The sequence below is a fragment of the Azolla caroliniana genome, unplaced genomic scaffold (assembly GCF_043228905.1).
Source record: "Azolla caroliniana isolate FFs.n. ecotype wild unplaced genomic scaffold, voAzoCaro1.0.p SCAF_6, whole genome shotgun sequence".
In the NCBI taxonomy this organism is placed as follows: Eukaryota; Viridiplantae; Streptophyta; class Polypodiopsida; order Salviniales; family Salviniaceae; genus Azolla; species Azolla caroliniana.
Genome location: NW_028230441.1, coordinates 12,744,140 through 12,765,539, shown reverse-complemented (window position 1 = coordinate 12,765,539; position 21,400 = coordinate 12,744,140). Strand labels below are relative to the sequence as shown.

At 39.1% G+C, this 21,400-nt stretch overlaps 2 protein-coding genes across 2 annotated transcripts; one reads left to right on the top strand and one right to left on the bottom strand.

Moving 5' to 3' along the window:
• Nucleotides 1-10,944: 10,944 nt before the first annotated feature.
• Nucleotides 10,945-14,171, top strand: LOC147863153 (pentatricopeptide repeat-containing protein At3g16610-like). Its single transcript, XM_087320671.1, has one exon. It carries the CDS (start codon nt 11,000-11,002, stop codon nt 13,484-13,486), a length of 2,487 nt encoding a protein of 828 aa, XP_087176797.1. The 5' UTR covers nt 10,945-10,999; the 3' UTR covers nt 13,487-14,171.
• Nucleotides 14,172-14,899: 728 nt separating this feature from the next.
• LOC147863152 (serine/threonine-protein kinase D6PK-like) lies at nt 14,900-20,087 on the bottom strand. The gene is made up of 3 exons (XM_087320672.1): nt 19,969-20,087; nt 17,026-17,854; nt 14,900-15,853 (listed from the first exon to the last, which is right to left on the bottom strand). Exons 2-3 carry the CDS (start codon nt 17,736-17,738, stop codon nt 14,944-14,946), a joined length of 1,623 nt encoding a protein of 540 aa, XP_087176798.1. The 5' UTR covers nt 17,739-17,854; nt 19,969-20,087; the 3' UTR covers nt 14,900-14,943.
• Nucleotides 20,088-21,400: the final 1,313 nt, after the last annotated feature.

The following is a 21,400-nucleotide window of genomic DNA, read 5'->3' as shown; positions in this document are numbered from 1 at the left end:
CATGAAGGAGACAATGATAGAGGTTCATGAATGTACCAATGATTGATTACTAAAAGCAACAATTTTTATGACTCTCAAATGCTGTGTATTAAAGATGTTGGCATGAATTAACCAATGATTGATAAGTCTAATACTTAAAATGGTGAGCATTAAAGAACCAATGAGTGAGACATTCTATATCAAAATGGGTGCCATTAATTAGCCAATGATTTTAACATTAATCCAACATATTCATGGCTTGTTAATGATTAGTTTTATATTATACTTGATTTAACTTCATATAGATGTAGTTTATATAATAATTGATATTTTAAGTACAATTACTTTATTAAAAATAATTTTTTGATGTATTGTATTAATAGAATATTACATAATATAGACATTCTATTGATTTGGCTTTTGTTTAGAGAGAAGTTTATATTTAGAGAGGAGTATATGTTTAGAGCGGAGCTTATTAGTTTTTTTCCTTACCCTAAGCACATAACTTAGAGAGCCCTATCTAGATCTTAAGCCATGAGTGAAGATTCACCGTTCTCGATTGAAGAATATTGTTTGTCAACAGAGTCACCATATTCAATTGAAGAATATTGTCTGTCGACGGACTCACCATATTCTATCGAAGAATATTGTCTGAGCTCATCTACAGGGAATGTAAATAATGACACATGTGAAGAGTTCTCTGTTGAGGAATACGATATTAATAAAGATACGGAGAATGAAGGTAGTGCCCAGGAAACATTGAATAACATTGGCGATGGTCACAACAGAGAATTAGACTGTAACAAGGTTACACCAACCTCTATGTAGGAAGAGAAATCTGGGAGCCCTATGCATATTAGAAGAATCCCACGAAGAATTCGTCTGGCTAGATTTAGCTTGGTGACATCAGATAAACAGATTGGATTTGATGTCAAAAAAATATGTTGTGCCCGTGGTTGTATGTCTATGATTGGAAAATCAAAGTTGCGAGAATTAAGGCGATACTATTTTTCGATGACCGGTGATGAGCAAGACACTTACCTCGGGTCACATATGCAACTAGTATCTGACAAATGTACGGGGATCAAAGTATCATTCGAGTATTATATCTTCCATGCGCAACAGATATGTAGAGTTGCATTCAAAATTGCGTTATGTGTTAGTAACATGCGGCTACATAGAGTACAACAACGTCTACTTAGCGGGGATCAGATGCTCAATTGTAAAGAGGTTCCAAGTATGAAAGGTGCAATTGGAAGACATGCTATTGGTTGGATGAAAACTTACTTTCAGTTAAATTGTGAAGTAATGCCCACTACAGGTAGGATGCATCTTTCTAATAATTATACACGTCGGGAAGTTTATGATGTCTATCGATCTGATATGCTGGGCTCACGTAATAAGTCTATCACCTATAGCCAATTCACAAGATTATGGAGAGCTCGGTTTTCAAATGTTATTATTCCTCGTAAAGTACGTATGGGGTATTGCTCCATTTGTGCAAATCCTAAAAGTTTGGCTAAAGGTGCAAAGACATCAATGGAAAAGGATACGAGTAAGAAGTTACTACAAGAGCATCGTGAGGCACAATCCTTAGAACGAAAGAAGGCGATGCATCATAGAGAGAAGTGTTTGAAGAGGCCCGAACAATACATGTGCTTAATGATAGATGGCATGGACCAGAAGAAGACATGCTTGCCGCATATGCGGAGGCTCCCCAAAGATGTCAATGATGAGTGCCTTGTTCAAATGCACTTGGTGGGATGCTTGGCTTATAATAGGTCTGTTCGACCTCACGTCTTCATTACTTACCCCAATGTTCACAATGACCCTAACCTAACAGTTACAGTGATTCACCGAGTTTTGATGTCTTGGGGCCAACCTTTCCCCCCTGTTCTATACATTCAATTGGACAATACTGCTAGAGAGAACAAAAATTCAATTGTATTTGGCTATCTAAGTATGTTGGTCAACCTAGAATTGTTTAGGAAAGTGAAAGTCAATTTCCTTTTGGTTGGCCACACACATGACCATATAGATCAGATGTTTAGCACATTCTCCAGACAGTTGTCTCGGCATGATGCTTTCACTTTACCTAAACTATTTGATGTCATTTGTGATGCTTATACACCACGCCCAAAAGTGTTACACTTGAAGGAGGTATATGACTTTAAGAGATATATATTAGATGAGGGTGGTGGGAATGTTAAAGTACTTGCTCAATTAAACAATATAAGTTTCAATCACATTTTTATGATAAAGAAAAATGGAATAAGTGGTTCTACACTTTTGTATGCTAAACAATATTCATCTTCTACAACATGGGAACCTGAAGGTGGTTGCCAGTTATTACTTTGTATGCCGAGTACAATTGTCCATGGAGCTAAGCAAATGCCAATTGAGAAGAAAGGACAGTTGCAGAGCGACTTGGTATCAGAACAAAAACGGTCATGGCTCCAAGCCTTAGAAGAAAAAAGAAAGCATATTGAGGCCACCAAGAAATATGCCGCACAACAAGACACGTCATGGTGGGATGTATTTTATAGTGATCAAAAAGAAATTATAGACAATTGTGTATCTGTTGATAATTGGAATTTGGAAACGCCATTCACATGGTCGCTGCAACATGATCGCGTAAATAGAACTCCGGAGCAACTAGTAAATGCGATTAATGACAGCTTGGTCCATCCACAACAAAGAGACATTTATGTGGGACCAAGGATGACCGAAGCAGCCGAAGCTAGATGGAAAGGCAATTTGCAAGGGCTCACCGCGGGGATGTTGATTGCAACGCCGGCTGATGAGAACTCACATGGCCACCAATTTTGGGTTGGTAAAATTCTAGAAGTGCTAATGCATGAAATAGAAAACACGATCAAGTCTATAAATGTTCATTGGTACAACACTAGAAGTGCAAATGCTTTTACAGGTAAGTATACATTGGAGATGATTGAATGCCCAACAAGAAGGGGAGGTAGGAAGAGGAAGCGAAACATTCGTAACACCTCGACCCTTGATATCTCTGATGTGGATATCATCGTGTACGACTTCACACTTACAAAAGCCAGATGATTAAGGAAGTCAACAATAGATATAATAAAAGAAAAATTACATTGAAGCCCTTTGAATCCGGAAGATCTGTGATAAAATCTAGAGAAATAGATTGCCAAGGTTTGCTTGGGATCAGTAACGGCTCCAACAAACCATATGGATGATGTCTAGGCATCTTCGCTCTGCAACATGTATCACATGTCCGAACATAGTCTTCGAAAAATCTTCGCATATGTGGTCACCAAAATGATCATTTTACTAAATCCAATGTTTTAGTACTACCAAAATGTCCGGTTGTATGTGTCATGACAATTTTGTACTATTCAAAGGCGACAAGAACCATCGGTAACATACAAAAGTTTCTTAAAGAAGAGTAAACCATCATGACATTTGAATTATTGATAATCCATACGTGGTTGTTGTGACTGTGAACAAGATGCTCGAGAGGGATCGATTTGATCTAGAATAGCTTGAGCAAAAACATCTGTCTTCAAATCTTCATGTATGGTATCGATATTGCGGGAATCCAATGGAGTGTCAAAAACCCGTGTTGCTTGAAGTCGTGTTGGACCCATGATTACTTGCTTTTGATTGTCGAAGGTTGGATCACCAGGACGAAGAGCTATATACGAGCGTCGTGATAATGCAGATTCTGCCTTCCCCTGTTGCTTGCCCAAATGATATGTAATCTTGAAGTCGAAATGAGTGAGGAATTGATCCCACCGAGCTTGTCGTCTATTTAACACACGAGCATTCTGGAAGTAGGCAAGATTCTTGTGATCACTAAATATAGTGACCTGATGAGGATATCCTTCTGAAAAATGCATCCATTGTGCAAAGGAGTTCACTATTGCTAATAGCTCCTCATCATGTATCTCGTAGTTGATTTCAGCGGCGTCAAATTTGTGCAAGTGGAAAAGCCATGGGATGTAGCTTCTCATCATTGCCTTGCTGTGACAAAATACTACCGAGGGCGAAATCTGACGCGTCTGCTTCAATGATAAATGGTTTTTGCATATCAGCATGAGTTAGAACAAGAGCCGATGTAAATGCTTTCTTGAGACCTTCAAAAGCGGTGTCCGCTTCCTTAGACCAAACAAATGATTGTGCCTTCTTTGTAAGTTGTGTGAGCGATAAAATAAGTTTTGAGTAGTCCTATATAAACTTGCGATAGAAATTTGCAAATCCTAAAACTCATTGCACATCTCACAACGAACGTGGATTTTGCCACTCTAACACAGTTTGGACTTTAGCTGGATCCATAGATATGTCTTCCGAGGAGATGACATAGCCTAGAAATTCCACCTGGACCCTTACCTCTCTCCTCTTTCCTTTCTCTCTCCTACTTTTTTCACGTTTTCCAACCCTAGATCCTCATAGATCTACTCAATCCCCTTATGTCTACTCATTCCTCTCCCTCTCTCTCCCCTCTTTCCTTCCCTTCTATCATCTCGCGTATTCCTTATTTCCCCCTCTCTCTTACCTCCTTTTAATATTTCCCCTCTTTTAACATTTCATATCCTAACTCTCTCTTTTCTTCTTAACGCTCCTATAGATTATACCCTAAACCCTAAACCCTAATTTTCCTTTTTATCTTCTATTCATTTCTCATACTTTTATCCATACCCCTTGCCTACTTTCTCATATTTCTTTCCCTACCCCTCCCCATTTTTTCCTTGACTTTTTAATTTTTAGCCCTTTTTATTCTCACCCCCTTTAGCTTAATTTTTGTTTTTCTTGTTCCCCCTTTTTCTTTTCTTCTCTTCCTTCCTTATGTTAGTTTTTTTATTTTTTCATTTTAATTTTCTTTCCCTTTTTCCCTTGCGCCCCTCTATGTTTTTCTTATTACAATATACCCTTTAATTTTCATATTCCTTTTTCAATGTGCTACCCTCGCCCATGTTCTCATTTTTTACTCTCACCTCACTTTTTTGTTACCTTACCCCTTCTCGTCCGTTCTCTAAATCCTTTGCCTATTCTTTTGAAGTCCCTCCTTTTACTTTTTACTTTCTCCGCCTTTCTATTTTTATTTTATTTTTTACCTTTATACATGTTTTACTTTTTCTTACCCTACCCCTCCCTATCCTCTTCCTAACTCTATATCCTTCCTCTTGTCCCACACCTCTCTCTCTCCCTCTCTCCTCTTTCCTATTTCTCTCTCTTACTTTTTCTAGTTTACACACATCTCTCTCATCGCTCTCCCTTGTTACTCTCTCTCTCTCTCTCTCTCTTACTTTTTTCACGTTTCCCCATCCTCTCTCCCCTTATGTATGTATACTCATTCCTCTCTCTCTCTCTCTCTCTCTCTCTCTCTCTCTCTCTCTCTCTCTCTTTCCTTCCATTCTGATCATCTCACCTATTCCCCCTTTTACATTATAACCTCTTCCCTATACCAAAATCTTCCATTTATCACATTAAAACCCATAAAATCTTTTTTCTTCTTAGGCAAATCTTCCCCTTTTCAATCATACCCATTAGCACACCTCCACTCCCCACTCCTTATTTTCATTTTTCTAAAGCCTCTCCTAAACCTTCCTATATAAACATCGTCAACCCCCAAAGGCCACTTAGCACTGATGAGCCCCATAGGGGGCGAAACTAGTTTGCTCGTGGCCATTCCCATTTCCCCTATCTCATTGTAAACCCTCTCTTAATGAAAATTAGTTTTACTATTAATCTCTCTCTCTCTCTCTCTCTCTCTCTCTCTCAAGCTTATGGGTATGTTTTAATCTTTTTTAGTGATTTAATCTTATGTAGAGTTTATTATTAGTGTTTGATTCCTCATCTCCCTCTCCCCTCCCCCTATCTCGTCTAATCCTCGCTTTCACCAAGTTATGTCTATGATTCGGGTGCGCTCAAATCGTCCTTGGTGGTTTCGTCTCTCTCCCCCCTCCATAGCCACTCCTTTCCCCTCTCAACCTATCTACAACCCACCGATGTCTTCACCATTCCACACTCCTTGCACCGGTCAAAAGGTCAACAAAAACACAGGAAAAGCCATGGGATGTAGCTCCTCATCATCGCCTTGCTGTGACAAAATACTACCGAGGGCGAAATTTGATGCGTCCGCTTCAATGATAAATGGTTTTTGCAGATCAGCATGAGCTAGAACAGGAGCCGATGTAAATGCTTTCTTGAGACCTTCAAAAGCGGTGTCCGCTTCCTTAGACCAAACAAATGACTGTCCCTTCTTTGTAAGTTGTGTGAGAGATCAAATAAGTTTTGAGTAGTCTTGTATAAACTTGCAATAGAAATTTGCAAATCCTAAAAATCATTGCACATCTCACAACGAACGTGGAGTTTGCCACTCTAACACAGTTTGGACTTTAGCTGGATCCATAGATATGTCTTCCGAGGAGATGACATAGCCTAGAAATTCCACCTGGTTACAATCAAAACTACCCTTTTCCAGCTTCGCATAAAGACCATGTTCTCGTAGTCGTCTTAGTACTAATAGTACATGAGAATCATGCTCCTCCTATGTCTTTGAATAAACTAGTAGATCATCCAAGTAGATGATCAAACAAATGTGCAAAAGATCTCGGAATATATCATTTGTCATGTGCTGGAAGACTGTTGGCACATTGGTGAGGCCGAATGGCATAACCGTATACTTGAACAACCCAGATCGGGTGTGGAATGTTGTCTTTCATTCATCTCCCGGTCGAATCCATACGAGGTTATATGCTCCTCGTAAATCAATTTTTGTGAAAAACTTTAGGCCATTAATCCTTTTTAAAAGACTTGAGATTAGGGGAAGTGCATACCTATTCCTGATGGTGACCTTATTCAAGCCACGGTAATCCATGACTAGACGAAGTGAGCCGTCTTTTTTCTTGACGAAGAAAATAGGTGCGCTAGCTGGAGATTTCAAATGTCGCATGAACCCATTTGCCAAATTTTCCTTTATGTAGGCTCGAAGAACTTCAAGTTCGGTTGGTGACGAGTTGTAGATCGGTCCCCACAGTGGCTCTTTTCTTGGTTGTAAATCAATGGGACAATCATACAGTCGATGGTGAGGAAGAGTACTAGCTTTTACCTTATCAAAAACGTCGACATAATGATGATACTTCTTTGGAAGTTGAATTGTTGATTCCTCCTTAGCAGTGTTGGAAGGTTTCACTAATACTACGAATACAAGCATTGATCCCTTGCGTCCTTCCTCACGCAATTGATGTAGCAAAATGGTTGAAATCTTGTGAGTAGATCCGCGAGATTGTCGATACTTGATTTCTCTTGTACTCCAATCTATGTTCGAATTGTGTAATTTCAACCATGGTAACCCCAAAACTATTGGATGCTCTAGACTACTAATTATATTAAATGATACCACACATGCTAAATTATTTAGGAAAACACTAATCAGCTCTGATTCTTCTATGATATTTCCAGAAGCAATGAGGCAACGATCAATGACTACTGCAAAAGCTGGGCAAGGGAGTTTTCTTAGAGATATCTGATGAGCTTGGATGAAATTCTTATCCATGAAGCAAGATTTGGCTCTGGAATCTAGGAGTGCTAAGACATGTACTGGAGGGTTACTTTTAGTACTAATTGTTACTTGAGCTAGGAAGACATTGCTAACTTGCTTAGAGGGAATGGAACCACTAATGGGCCGCACAGATCTAGGGTTGTCCAACCAAACGACTCCTATTTTGGCTAGACTTAGTTGTTTAACTCTTCTTCTAGTTGACTAAGGATTTCAAATTTGTTTGCTAGGCTTGGGCTATTAGGACTATTAGACACTCCTAATGAAATAGACTCAGGTTTAGTACTATTAGTACTAGCGGCTAGTTGATTTACTTGTCTTCTCGGCCTATGAGGACAGTTCACTACAATATGCCCGGTCCACCGCAATAAAGACATAGTGGATTTGCTCGGTGTCGTTGCTTTTCTTCTTCCGATAATGGTCCACGACGACCTGTGGTTTCGATTTCCATCAATGTTGGAGTATTTGCTGGAGACACATTATATGACTCCCTTGCAAATGGTTTTGCTACGACGTAGGTGTTTGTGCGCTCCGACCTTGTTCTTGGCATTTGTAACTGACGTTCCGAACGTCGTTCAAAAAGCCTGTTATCGCAACATACCACTGGACTGATTGCCTCTGTGAGCGACTTTGGTTGTTCGGGGAAAGTCAAGAGTAAGTCTTTGACATCATTTCACAGGCCATATCGAAATTGCTCCATCAATGCTAGGTCATCCTAGGGAATATCAGTGGCGAGTAGACGAAAATCCGCAGCGTAAGTTGAGGCTAGACGATCACCTTGATGCAATCTTCGGATTTTATTGATTGTCGTGTTGTCGATGTCTCTGAAACATGCTTTAAAATTGCTAATAAATTCCTCAAAATTATTTAGCAATGGAGATTCTTTTTCTCACAAAGGAGCAAACCATGCCAAAGTTGTGCACTAAGCATCGGTGGGATATCGGGAAGGATGCATTTGAATCACCAGAGTCTGTACCTGATTAAGAAATCCTTTGAATTGTGATCGTGTTCCATCAAATGTCATCGGAAGACCGATCTTGGGTTCTTTATGAATCCCTTGAGTACTTGGTCCTTGTTGTTGCAATGACACAATGGTTGCTTCAAGTTGTTGCACACGTAACGCCAACTCCCCGTGTTGTTGTTGCGTTTGCTGCTTTCCTAGAGAGATTTGTTGAAGATCCCCCAACAACCATTGATTTTCTTGTTCTAGTGCTACAAACCTTTATTTCAAGCACTGCAGCTCCGAGAAAACAGATTGGTATTCGTGAGTGTTAATAGTTTCCATGGTATTGGAGGAAGGAAGGATAAGAAGATTAGTATGAAGCGAAGGAGGGATACGAAGCTGAAGGGAAGTTAGGTTCAAACTGTTAGGGATAGTACTAGAGGCAAGGAGAATTAGTACTAAAGATAGAGGAGAAGAATGAGGATTAGTACTAGAAGGGAAAGAGTGTGTGAGAATCACGAGAGGGGGGGGGGGGGGGGGGGGGAGAGAGAGAGAGAGAGAGATAATGATGACAACAATAAGTATATTATGTTATATGAAGAAAGATACAAGAACATCTAGGAGGCTTAAGACTGGTGTTGAACCGAATGGTTCTTAATAATGCATGTGCCTCTATTTATAGTACTGTTAGGAGTACTCCTAAAGTTTCTAGAATGTTCCAGAGAAATCTAGAATATACATGAATTTCCTATAGTGAAATAATAAATGAAAATAATATTTTTTGTATTACATTGCATGGTTTAATGGTAAAGGTTCAACCCTTGTAACACAAGGTCATGGTTTCAAATCCTTTTGGAGCCATGCCATCCCATATCATGACACACGTACCACCATGAGGCATCTTATTGTGCAACGTACTTCTTTGCATTATCAATATACTTCCTTTTGTCTTTTAAGGTTTGCATCCAAAATTTCCTTTTTTGTCTCAATTGGCATTTGTTTTGCACCATAAACCATAGGAGATGGTATATGAAGCAAGAACTAAAAGCCGCCTTGAGGCTCCCATTGCGAGGAAGAGGAATACTGTTCAATAAAAAGTGATTAAAGCTTATATTGTTTAATAGGGCTAAAACTTTAACATTCCCCTCACCACTATCTGATATATATATCTATACAAGTCATATATCTTTTTTATGTGGAACACTTTCAGACGCAACGTATATGCATCACATATGACATCAAATAACTTCGGCAATGTGAAAGCATCAAATCGAGATAACTGTCTTGAGAATGTACTAAGTATTTGATCAATATGGTCATGTGTGTGACCAACCAAAAGGAAGTTAACTTTCACTTTCCTATACACTTCTTGATCCACCAACATACTCAAATATTCGAAGATAGTTGAATTCTTATTCTTCCTAGCACTATTGTCTAGTTGGATGTAGAGAACAAGGGGCAAGGGGTGGTCCCAACAACACATCAAAACCCTCTAAATCACAATAATTGTCAAGTTGGAGTCATTGTGGACATTCAGGTGAGTAATGAAGACATGAGGTTTAACCATCCCATTATAGACCAAGCAACCAACCAAGTGCATTTGAACTAGACATTTGTCACTGACGTCTTTAGGAAGCCTCCTAATGTGAGCTAGACACATCTTCTTCTAGCCCATACTATGGATCATTAGACACATGTATTGTTCTGGCTTCTTCAATGACTTCTCTCTTTGATGCATTGTTTTCTTTCGTTCCAATGTGTTGAGATATCACGCTCAACTAGTTGTACTAATCTTGTTAAACATGTAACCTAGTAGTTACATAGATAGAATCCAGTTCAGTTAAAATTCCATGCTCATGTTTGAGTCAGTATTGCACATGCCCTCAGAAATGCACCCTACACCATCCATGGTTGCGATACCCTCGCCATGAAGGCCTATTTATTATTTGGTTGCAACTAGACATGAGCATATGTACTACCATGTATGTATGTATGTACGCATGGATATACATACGTACATACGTATGTAGTCCTCGTTAGGAATCAACAACAATTCGGTTTCGGCTTAACCTGTTTGGCCTAGCCCAAACCAAACCGGTTAACCCTAAACCGATTTGGGAGTTTCTAGACTTGAACCAAACCGGTTTTTAGCCAAGCCGATTAAGCCTTAACCGGTGTGGGAAACGGTTTGGCCCAAATCGATTTGGTTCAGCTCGAGCCATCCCAAACCGAGGTCAAAGCGGGCGGTTAAGGTAGGTGAAGCCTAAACCGAACTGCCTAAACCGGTTTAACAATTCGGTTTAGGCTTGAGCTGAGCCGATTCCTAGTCGTAGTGGTAGTAGCAGCGGTGGTAGTCTTTTGGGTGTGGGTTGTCTTTTCTTGGGAGAGTTTGGCCCCAAATCTCTCCCCAGCAATGAGTGTGGGAGACGGACGCATCATTATCATGAATCATGATCGTCCCCAATCGCAGAGAGAGATTGTGGAAGAATCGGTTCATAAGAAAAGCTAAGAATGTGAAGCACGAGTGAACTTTTTGCATGGTGCCTCCTCTGTGTCCTGAAGCATCATTACTTCCAAGATTACTTAAGAAGCCCAACTCATGCTTCTTCTTCTTCTTCTGGTTCAGCTTGAGAATTCGGATCCACTATACTTCTTATTCCACTAGGACTACCCATATTCGACAACCCTTTTCGAAAACAACATCTTCTGCCGATCATCACGAGGTAAGTACCTTCACCTTGGCATCTTCTCTACGTTTGTGTGCTCAAGAAAAGGCTCTTCTTAGTGGAAGAGATATTCACTCTCTCCTTGTTTCGCATGGCTTCGAACGTAACAAGCTTTTATCAAACTTGCTTCTTTACATGTATGGATGTTGTGCTTCACTGCAAGATGCGTACCTTCTCTTCGAAAAGATGTCCGAATTTCGAGACAAATTCTCATGGAATTTCATCATTTCTTCACACACACGCCATGGATTCTTCAGTGAAGCTTTTTGCCTCTTCCATCGAATGCTTCTTGAAGAAGTTGCTAAACTCGATGAGTTCATCTTAGCAAGTATTCTTTCAGCTTGTGCAGAAATGAAAGATCTCACCACTGGTAGACATGTTCATATCCTCATAGTTGTTTATTTTCTACCGTTAGACGTGGTGCTAGTGAATGCTATCATCAATATGTATGTAAAATGTGCTCATCTTGAAGATGCAAGTTTTATGCTTGATGGTATGAATGAGAAGATGGAGGCCACTTGGAATGCTATCATCTCCGGTTATGTCCAGAATGATGAAGCTCAAAAAGCGATCACTTACTACCTTCAAATGATGATGGAAGATGCACTTCCCAACAATGTAACGTTCATAACCATCATTTCTGCATGTACCAATCGTACATTTCTATACCAAGGTAAACAAATGCATGCTCGCTTGAGCTGCATAGGAGGAGAGAACAAGCTTGATGATGATCTTGTATTGGTAAATACACTCATAAATATGTATGGGAAATGCGGAGAATTGAGGACAGCTAGGAACCTTTTTGACAAAATGCCTTGTCGTAGCAATGTGGTTTCATGGAATGCTATGATTGTGTCGTATATAAAGCATAATGATGGAAACCATGCGTTTCACCTTTTTCATCACCTCAATCAAGAAGGTGTGTTAGCAAATCGAGCTACTTTTCGAACCCTTTTGCCTATCCTTGGTCACACAGACTTGAAGCAATCTAAACGATTGCATGTGCATATTGTAAATTATGATGGTGGTGGTGAGTTCGCAGAGACCGATGACAATATTGCCAGCAACCTTATCTACATGTATTCCAAATGTGGAAGCTTCCACGATGCACATAATATCTTTGAGAGCTTTGAACACGATCTTTTGACATGGAATGCTATTATTTCTGCACATAGCTGCCAGCATGCTGTAATGACAATACCTGCCCTTCACTTCTTTCACCAGATGCTACAAGAAGGAATTCTACCATACATGACCTGCACTTTTGTGAATGTAATTTTGGGGTGCGCTAATCGAAAAACCTTAATTGAGGGCAAAATTGTACATGCCCTCCTTGTCGGAAGCAAGAAAGATTCAGAGATGACTGTAGAGACCGCCCTTCTGAACATGTATGGGAAATGTGGTTATCTAGAACATGCATACATGATCTTTTCTGGAATGCCTGAACGAAATGAGTGTTCATGGACGGCCATGATTGCAGCATATGCAGAACAAGGCTATGCAAAAGAGGCCATGCTGCTGTTTGAAAGGATGCAATGGGAAGGAATGGGTGTTGATAAAGCAGCCATTTTATGCGTTCTTTCAGCATGTTCAAACCAACTAGCCTTGTCTCATGCTAAGCATGCACATACTTATGTTCTTGAAACTAGATTTGGGAAAGACCCTATGGTTCAAAATGCGCTTGTGACCATGTACAGCAAGTGCAGTAGCCTATATGATGCTAGGAAGGTATTCGATATGTTCTCCATGCGAAACCTGGTCTCATGGACTGCACAGATAGCAGCATGTGCCCAACATGGGCAAGGGGACGAAGCTTTTTCTCACTTTCAGCATCTTCTAAATGAAGGCCATGTTCTAGACAAGGTGGCTTATGCCGAGATTCTTGTTGCATGCAGCCATTGTGGTCTGATAGAGGAGGCCATTCATGTGTTTTGCTGTATGAAACATCAAGATAACATTAGTGTGACAGTGGATCATTATAACTGCCTCATTGATCTCTTCACAAGGGTAGGGAGATTAGAGTTTGCTGAGCATATAATTTCGAACATGCCTATGAGTGCCAATGCAGTATCATGGCTAACTATACTTGGTGGATGCCAAGCGCAGCATGATTTGGAGAGAGGAGAATGCGCAGCTAAGCGGGCTCATGATCTCTCTCCCAAAGGTTCAACATCATTTGTAACACTCTCAAATTTGTATGCACAGTCTCGAAGATTCGACGATGCAGCATATCTGATGAACCAAATGTGGCTGTTGGGCCAAAGGCAGTTGATCTGTGCATATAAACCCAACTGTTGAAAGAAATTTGGATGCAGATATGTGGGATATATATTAAAATATCTTATGTTTCTCAGACAATAAATTATGTGGATGAGATATAAAGAAAGAGCCTTGTCCCGGAAGTAGAACTGGTAGCATAGTTTCACACTACATACCCCACGAAGCACTTTCTGGGATTAACCTTTTCATGAACACCTTAGGAAATATCTCTTCTCCTTCCTAAGTTTATCTTGTAGATATGTATCTTTTAATATTCATGGAAGATCGAGATAGACTCCTTCCTAAGGTTATCTCACAAATGGATATTTTTTTAGTGTCAACTCTCTCTCTCTCTCTCTCTCTCTCTCTCTCTTGGTATTGTATTGCGAAGATCAGTCAATGCAGAAAGTGTGATGGTCATCAAATGAGGGGATAGAGTAACCACTCTATATGTTGGAGCTCGGTGCAGGTGGGGCTTGAAGCATTGGCAGTAACAACAGCAACAGTAGTAGTAGTCATAAACAACACTACCACCACTGCTACTTCCCATTGTAATTAGAATGGCCCGCAACACTATATTCATGCCCATCATCATCACCAATTGGATTAGTTCTCGAGTTCATGGAATTGGTTGTGGTCTAGTAGTGTTTTCATGACAACAAAAGCAACAATTTCACAGAAAAATTCTTGGACGGAGTTTGAGCTTTTTAAGGTTATGTTAGAACAAATGCATTTTGTAGGCGTTCACAAGAATAAATTTTGGACTAGTATGTGACCATCAATGGCTATTTGATGCAATGATGCCAAAGTTATGGAGCTATTTGGTCCCATAAATGATATATGGATGTAGTTGTAGAGTTATCGAATTCGCAGATGAAGTATGGCCCCCTGTTATGTTTGTAGATTATGATCATTCACAAAGTGAAAATTCCAAAGCAATTATCAATAACTTTCAAACTTGTATTCATAATAGGCACAACACAACACAACACAACGTGATGAACATTTCTTATTCTTTTGGGGAGCATCTTTAAGACCTCTTTGCCATGCCATGAAAATCATTTGCATGAAGCATATTATATTTATGTAATAGCGAATTAATGTATATTATGTGAAGGGAGCAACTTTGAAATACAACTGCATTTTTTCTTAATTCCCCAAATGTCCCTAAAATTCGGTTGCTAAAACTACATCTCAGGATCTTCTCATTGACCAAATGCACTAGAGAAATTTACAAGATTTGTGGGGCATTTGTGGAAAATAATGGAAACCCCAAAGGTGGCTCAAAGAATTGCTCTGATCCAACAATATATCAACGTATACAATTCAATTATAAACTATCGTTTTCCAGTAGCATTTCAAGTTGATTCAAAATAATTCATCCTCTATGATACAATTCTTAATTCATTAGTGCAACCCCCACTATTAACATGTTTGTAAATGCATTAGGCAAACATATTAAGTTTGCTAAAATACGTGTTTCACATGCACCACAATTAAAAGAACTCAAATTCCAAGTATTTATCATTAGAACCCATTCTGATGCCTTCCTTCGGCTTCTGGTTGTAATGACCATCTTGTCTATGCATTTTACCACTATTCAAAGTCGTTTTCCTCAAAGGTTCCAATATATCAAAGGGTCTGGGGATATCCGGTGGAGTGGCGCATCGAATTAGCGCCAAATTCACACATTTGAAGAAAGGGTGTTGTTTGATCTCGGTAGCACCTCTTTTCGACCCTAGCCTTTGTTGTGGTTCCTTTGCAAGCAAACCACGAATCAAATCCTTAGCAACCAAGCTAACACAAGGTGCCTCAGGGAATCTAATTGGTTGCCCAACTACATTAAATAGGGTGGCTTGGTTCCCTGGTCCCTTAAAAGGGGTCTTTCCAAATAAGAGCTCATAGAGAAAAATCCCGAAAGTCCACCAATCAACGGCACTTCCATGCCCTTCACCTTTTACTATTTCTGGGGCAAGATACTCATGGGTACCAACAAAAGACATAGACTTGGCACCTGTCGGTTCAGCTAGAAGCTCCGGAAATGGCATCGCTCGCTTCTGCACTTCATTTTTAACATTTTTGCTCTTTTTGGATTCCAAAGACTCGGATTTTGAACTGAAAACTTTCGGTAAAAAACATGAAGGTTGCACACAAGTCGATGGTAACATACAAGAGGGTCGTTGGCAATCCAATGAAGTAGGGCCCCTTGATACATTGCATGAGTTATTATTATACACTGACTTCACTACAGTTGGGGTAACAGAAGTCCTTAAGGATAGATCAAAATCTGAAAGCATGATATGTCCATCGTCTCTCACAAGCACGTTCTCAGGTTTTAAATCTCGGTAAATGATTCCTAGCATGTGAAGATATTCCAACCCCATCAAGACTTCAGCTGCATAAAACCTACCAACAACATATCCACAACCAAAACAAAAATGTTCAGCATAATATAGAGGCCATGGAGATCTAAGGATCAAACAGTACAGGAGACACAACTGGTTCGCTTCATAGACAGCTACGACTACTAATTCGATTACACTACCTACATTATCACAACTTTGTGGATATACATTAAATGGTACAAACTACACTTTTGGGAAGCTTAAGATGACTATCGATTCTTTATCCAAGTAAGCCTCTAGAGATTGGAATTAGTTTCAACATATTCTTTGATGCAAAACCAACCCTGCTATGGGTGTGCTAATATTCATAGATTGATTACTACACAGATTAACAAATAAACGTTCACTTACTATGTGCACACTTGTATATATGTTCTACATCTTCCAAGAAATGGCGATCTACTATTGACATCATCAGTCATGATTTCATTGGTACCCATAGAGACGTTATGAAGGAAGTTACCCTAAGATACAAGAAAGAAATGATGATCTGTGTGCGCAGGATTCGCTCCTAAATAGAGATAACGAACCACAATTGCATTCACTTCTTTGGATGTGATGGACCCTGATGTCAAAAACCAAGGAACAAACAAACAAACAAAAAAACACCAACACCCAAAAGAGAGGAAGACATGCAGGCATGTCAAAAATAATTTAAGGTGGTTGTTAAGGCATATGCACTCTCAGGGGAGATTACCATAAACCTCAGCAGCTCGTTACTACTTGGACAAAATTCTCAATGTCTAAGACTTGAAAGTCTTCTAATATGAAGGGCAAGGTGTATCTTCATGAGGAGATAAAACATAATCTTAGACCTACAGTATGTTTATCTTCCTGAAGATGCAGCAATAACATCTACTGTCTCATTCTCACCCACTTTACACCGTTCCAATTACTTTACATAAGCTTTATAAATAAACGAATGCATTTACCCTGACACAAAAGAGGGATATCAACCTTTTTCCCAACACTTGTTACAGGTGGCCAAGAAGAGCCTTGACAGTCTTACTGTTGAGAAGAAATCAAAATGCAAAAGAAAAATATAAAATATCAGCAATTCAGTGAGCTCTCTGGAGATTCAGCTGTCCATTTAGCTTTCTTAGAGTACATGCTATTCAATACAAAGAATAGAGAGACATTGAGCAGTGTTATAGAGGATAAAAGGGTATATACCGTGCAGCTCGCTCAGGAAAATGCTTTCCTGCTTGTTGTTGCCTAAGTGTATGCAAATCCCCACCAGAACAAAACTCCATCACCAGGCAGGAGAATTTATCAGTTTCAAAATGCGCATATAAAGTTGGTAAGAAGGGATGATTTAAACATGCCAATATCTCCCTTTCTGTCTGAGCTCGTATGAGCTTTTTCCGATTAGCAAGGTGACCTTTATCCATGACCTTCATAGCAAACAAGCACTTGGTACCGCTCAATTCTGAGAGATAAACACTGCCAATATCGCCACACCCAAGTCGCTTGAGCAGCCTAAAATGGCTAAGTCCAAGACGGCCATCACGCATGCATATGGCATCAATAGCATCCGACCTTGCATCATTAGCCTTGTGGAGCTTATTGGGGCCTCCCATGAGACTAGTGCTAACACTCTCCTCGCTTGTTGAGGTACTGACACTGGCCTGGCTATAGCTACTCTTTGTACTCTCTGTTGAATCACCCCGAATGTCACTAGATTTTGCTTCACCAATACCACGTGTCGCATTCTCAGCACTCATGAAGGTAACACTTGTCGGTGGACCTCCACCTGTTGCAAAGCGCTTGTCTGTCTTTCCCCAGGTTAGAGTGCTGCTGAGATGAATAGTTACCTCCTCAACAGCCCCTATAGAAGACACACCATCGGTTTCCAAACCCTCTTCATCAGAGTTGGATGCAGCCATCTTTATTATCAATTGAAGCTGTGAATCCAAATGCTGTCTGTGTGTTTTCCGTCCTACATAGAATTTGCAAAATTAATGGACATTTGCAGCTACATGGCATACCTGAGGCATCCTCGCTACACAAGAACGAGTATGTATCAACATCAGCATTATGAAACCCTGTGTTCGAGTTAATTACAACCATCTAGCATACCATACAAGAGAATATGAAAGAACCATCAAACAAACACAAAGGCAAAAAAAAGGAAAGCCTCAAACAAGGCACTAAGTAGTCAGGGCCCTACATCATCTCATCTCATACTGTGCAGACAGTTTACACATATGGTTCTCTTATTCATGCATGTTTTCTTCGGGAACAAACACGGACACATCAACTGCAGCATTCCTTTGTTTCTTGGGCCCTTTGATGATGATAGTAGATTTGTCCACGCCAGAGCACATTAAGAACTAACTTTCTAAACTAGTTGCAATATTTCTCCATGTCCAGGCAGGCAAGGCATTGATCCCTCTTTGCTGTTACTTTATCCCCCCCCCCCCCACATAGTCACTTCATTTAGGAGTTGTAGGGTAATAAACAATGCCCAACTCTCTCATCTGAAAACATGTTAATAAGTTGTATTTTTCTCGATTGCTCGATCAAAACATCAATTGTATCTCTCTTCTGAATAGGATGATTGCATCTCTTCTGCTTAATATGGGTTATCTTGTGTCGCTATGCCTGCCCATTGCCACCTGTTTTAGTGTACCATCATTGGTTCCTAATTTTACGTAGTAATTTGTAAGTTTGTAATCTCGTTACCCTTTGACACCTACATAGCATACCATCCATTTGCGTTGTGTACTTACAAGGTACATTTTACAGATATTTTGTACTTTTATGATTGCTTAGCACAGCATGTTAAAGTATTTCCGCATTATCTGCATTGCAAAACAGTAGGAATGCAGAGAGATCAACTGTGTTCATCAGAGAGGAAGGTTGGAAATTCCTCACAACAGAATTATTTATGCAATAATAACGTTAGTATATTTTGAATTCTCTAGTAAACTGAACAAGTTATGATCGACTGGCTATTAAGTTTTCTGCATGATCCTATCTGAGCTGATTTCAAAATTCTCCTTATGATTTGCAACTTCTGCCTTCTATCTGATGGTAGGAATTGATTGCTTTGTGTTTGAGCGGTTAATGCATCAAATGGATTTAGATCCTAAAAAGCAAAATAATTTAGCTCGACATAATATGGTTGCCTTTTCTATCAAACCAAGATTGAAAAACTTTCTACCCATAACGTTAACATAGTTTAGGTTCTGCCTGGTTGACAATCAAACCCAAGTAGATTGCATAGTCAATAACTAGCTAAATTCCATTTCCCCACTATCATATCCCTAGTTAAAAGGTGTGAATGCACAGGCCAATATCCACAAAAGTAAGCATAAAAAGAGAATCTTTACTCGCATCCTTGCCAACTTTGTATTGCCACTCCAACATATACTAATTAACTTAGAGCTCAAGCCTTCTCTAAAGATTTAGCCTTTTGAAGTTTTATCTTCATAACTAGGAAAGCCCAATATCACCCTGATGAAGAAATTTGATTCATTTGAACCTTATCGACCTAAATTTAAGTTACCGAGCTAAAACTCTATTACTAGAGAAGGCATCTAAACTAAATCAATTCGATAATGAAGATTTAAACAGATGCCTTTGGGGGATTGAGATCGAATGACAAATGATGGAGAGAAATTACAGAAACACACATTTTGAAGCATTATTCCATTTAAAAAGGATGTTCCTGGGAACTGAGATTGAAGAGAAAAAGTGGAGCCCAAACCAGAGAACACACATTTGAAGCATAATTCCATATAAACTTATGAAAAGGATGATTCGGATGGATCGAGATCCAATGATAAAAGAAGAGCCCAAGTCATAAGATGCCAATAGATAATTGAAATTGTGCAAAGGAAGAAGAACCCAAGGTCACGAAACAGACATTTGCATGTAGTATGCCATTGAAATTCTTAAAATAAAGACGATTAAGCCTTATTTAAAGATACGGATAATCAAAATCCTGAAAAGACGATTGGAGCATTATTTCAGGTAAAAGTTTAAAATTATGATGAGCTGATGGGCGATTGTAATGTGGATTGAAAAAGAAAAAACGAAAGATCCAACTCATAAGACAGGACATTTTCATGAGCATTTCGAAGCATTATTTGTGAAGGAATAAGCGCTCACCCAATCAAAGAAGAACAGAGATCGGTACCAAATCTTCAAAATTAGATGTGCTTGGAAGGCCCGATATGAAGAAATGTTTTTGTAGAAGAAGGAATTGAGATGTCTTATGGAAAAGGGGGAGATTTGGAAAGAATTAAGCAAAAGGAATCAAAATACAAGAACAAAAAGTAAAGGAAAGTGGTGGTGGTAGTAGTAGTAGTAGTAGTAGTGTATCCATCCTCAGGCGTTGCTTTTTCATGTTATTATTATTGTGTAAAGCTCTTTCTCTCTCGATCGACCTTTACACCATCCATCATAAAGCAAAACAGATACAGACAAAATGGAAGGAAAGGATTATTATACATAATGGGGACGATATTATGGTGTTTAAAAGCACCCAAAGAAAGTTTGAAAACTCCCCCAACTTAGCATCATAATAGCTCATATTACTACTAGTGGGAAGCCTCAATATGAAGTAGAATCCCAAAGAAGAATATTAACAAACATATGTGTGTAATGCGGCACTGAAAGAAACTTTTGAAATTTATCAAGTTAAAAGGTTAGTAGGCATATACACGATCATACTCTTTTAAGTTCTTCAATTGTTTTGAAATGTTAGGATGCCGCTCTCCTAATCACATAGCTAACCTAACAAACATGGTTAATTAATTAAGAAAGAAAATGTTTGTATTACACTTTCCTGGCAATGCTTTGCTTGTATATTGGGTTTCATGTATAGGTTATAAGTGCTTATCCCATAGATTACCACGTATATATGCCTTGCAATGTGTAAGCAGAACACGTGTTAGATAAGTGTGCTTGTTACATATAAATAAAGCCTAGATGGATGTCATCTATATTGTGTAGACCATAGTCAAATTATTATTATAAACCGTACTATACTTCTCGACTTTATCCAACACGCCAAATTGTTTTATATCCATCGATCACTTGATGTTAAGAACTTGGTTTATCAATCCAACATCAACCCAAGATAATGATAAAAAATAGGGAAACCTACAAAACAAGAGAAAATATATAAATATCACCTGTTGTAAGCACCTCAGGGAAAGCATGAATAGTTGATGACGAAAAGAAAGGAAAAAGTATTAGGTATTGGGGATTTTCTAATCTAATAATTTTGAATATTAGGTTCACATTTTTTGTCTTATTTTACGATGATATTTGGAAATTTTCAAGGATAATTTACATACCGTATGCATTTTTTGCACCAATATGTTAATTACAATATCACACAAAAAGGTGAACAATTGAGTTTGTATAGTACTATTTACAAAGTATTATGAGGCGGACCACTAGGGACGATGGGTTTAATGGGTAAATTGATGTTTCAAGGTGGGTATATATACAAAATCTATATGAAAAAGAGAGAGAGAGAGAGAGAGTGTGTGTGTGTATGTAAATAACTATAGACATCTTCCTCTCACTTCCT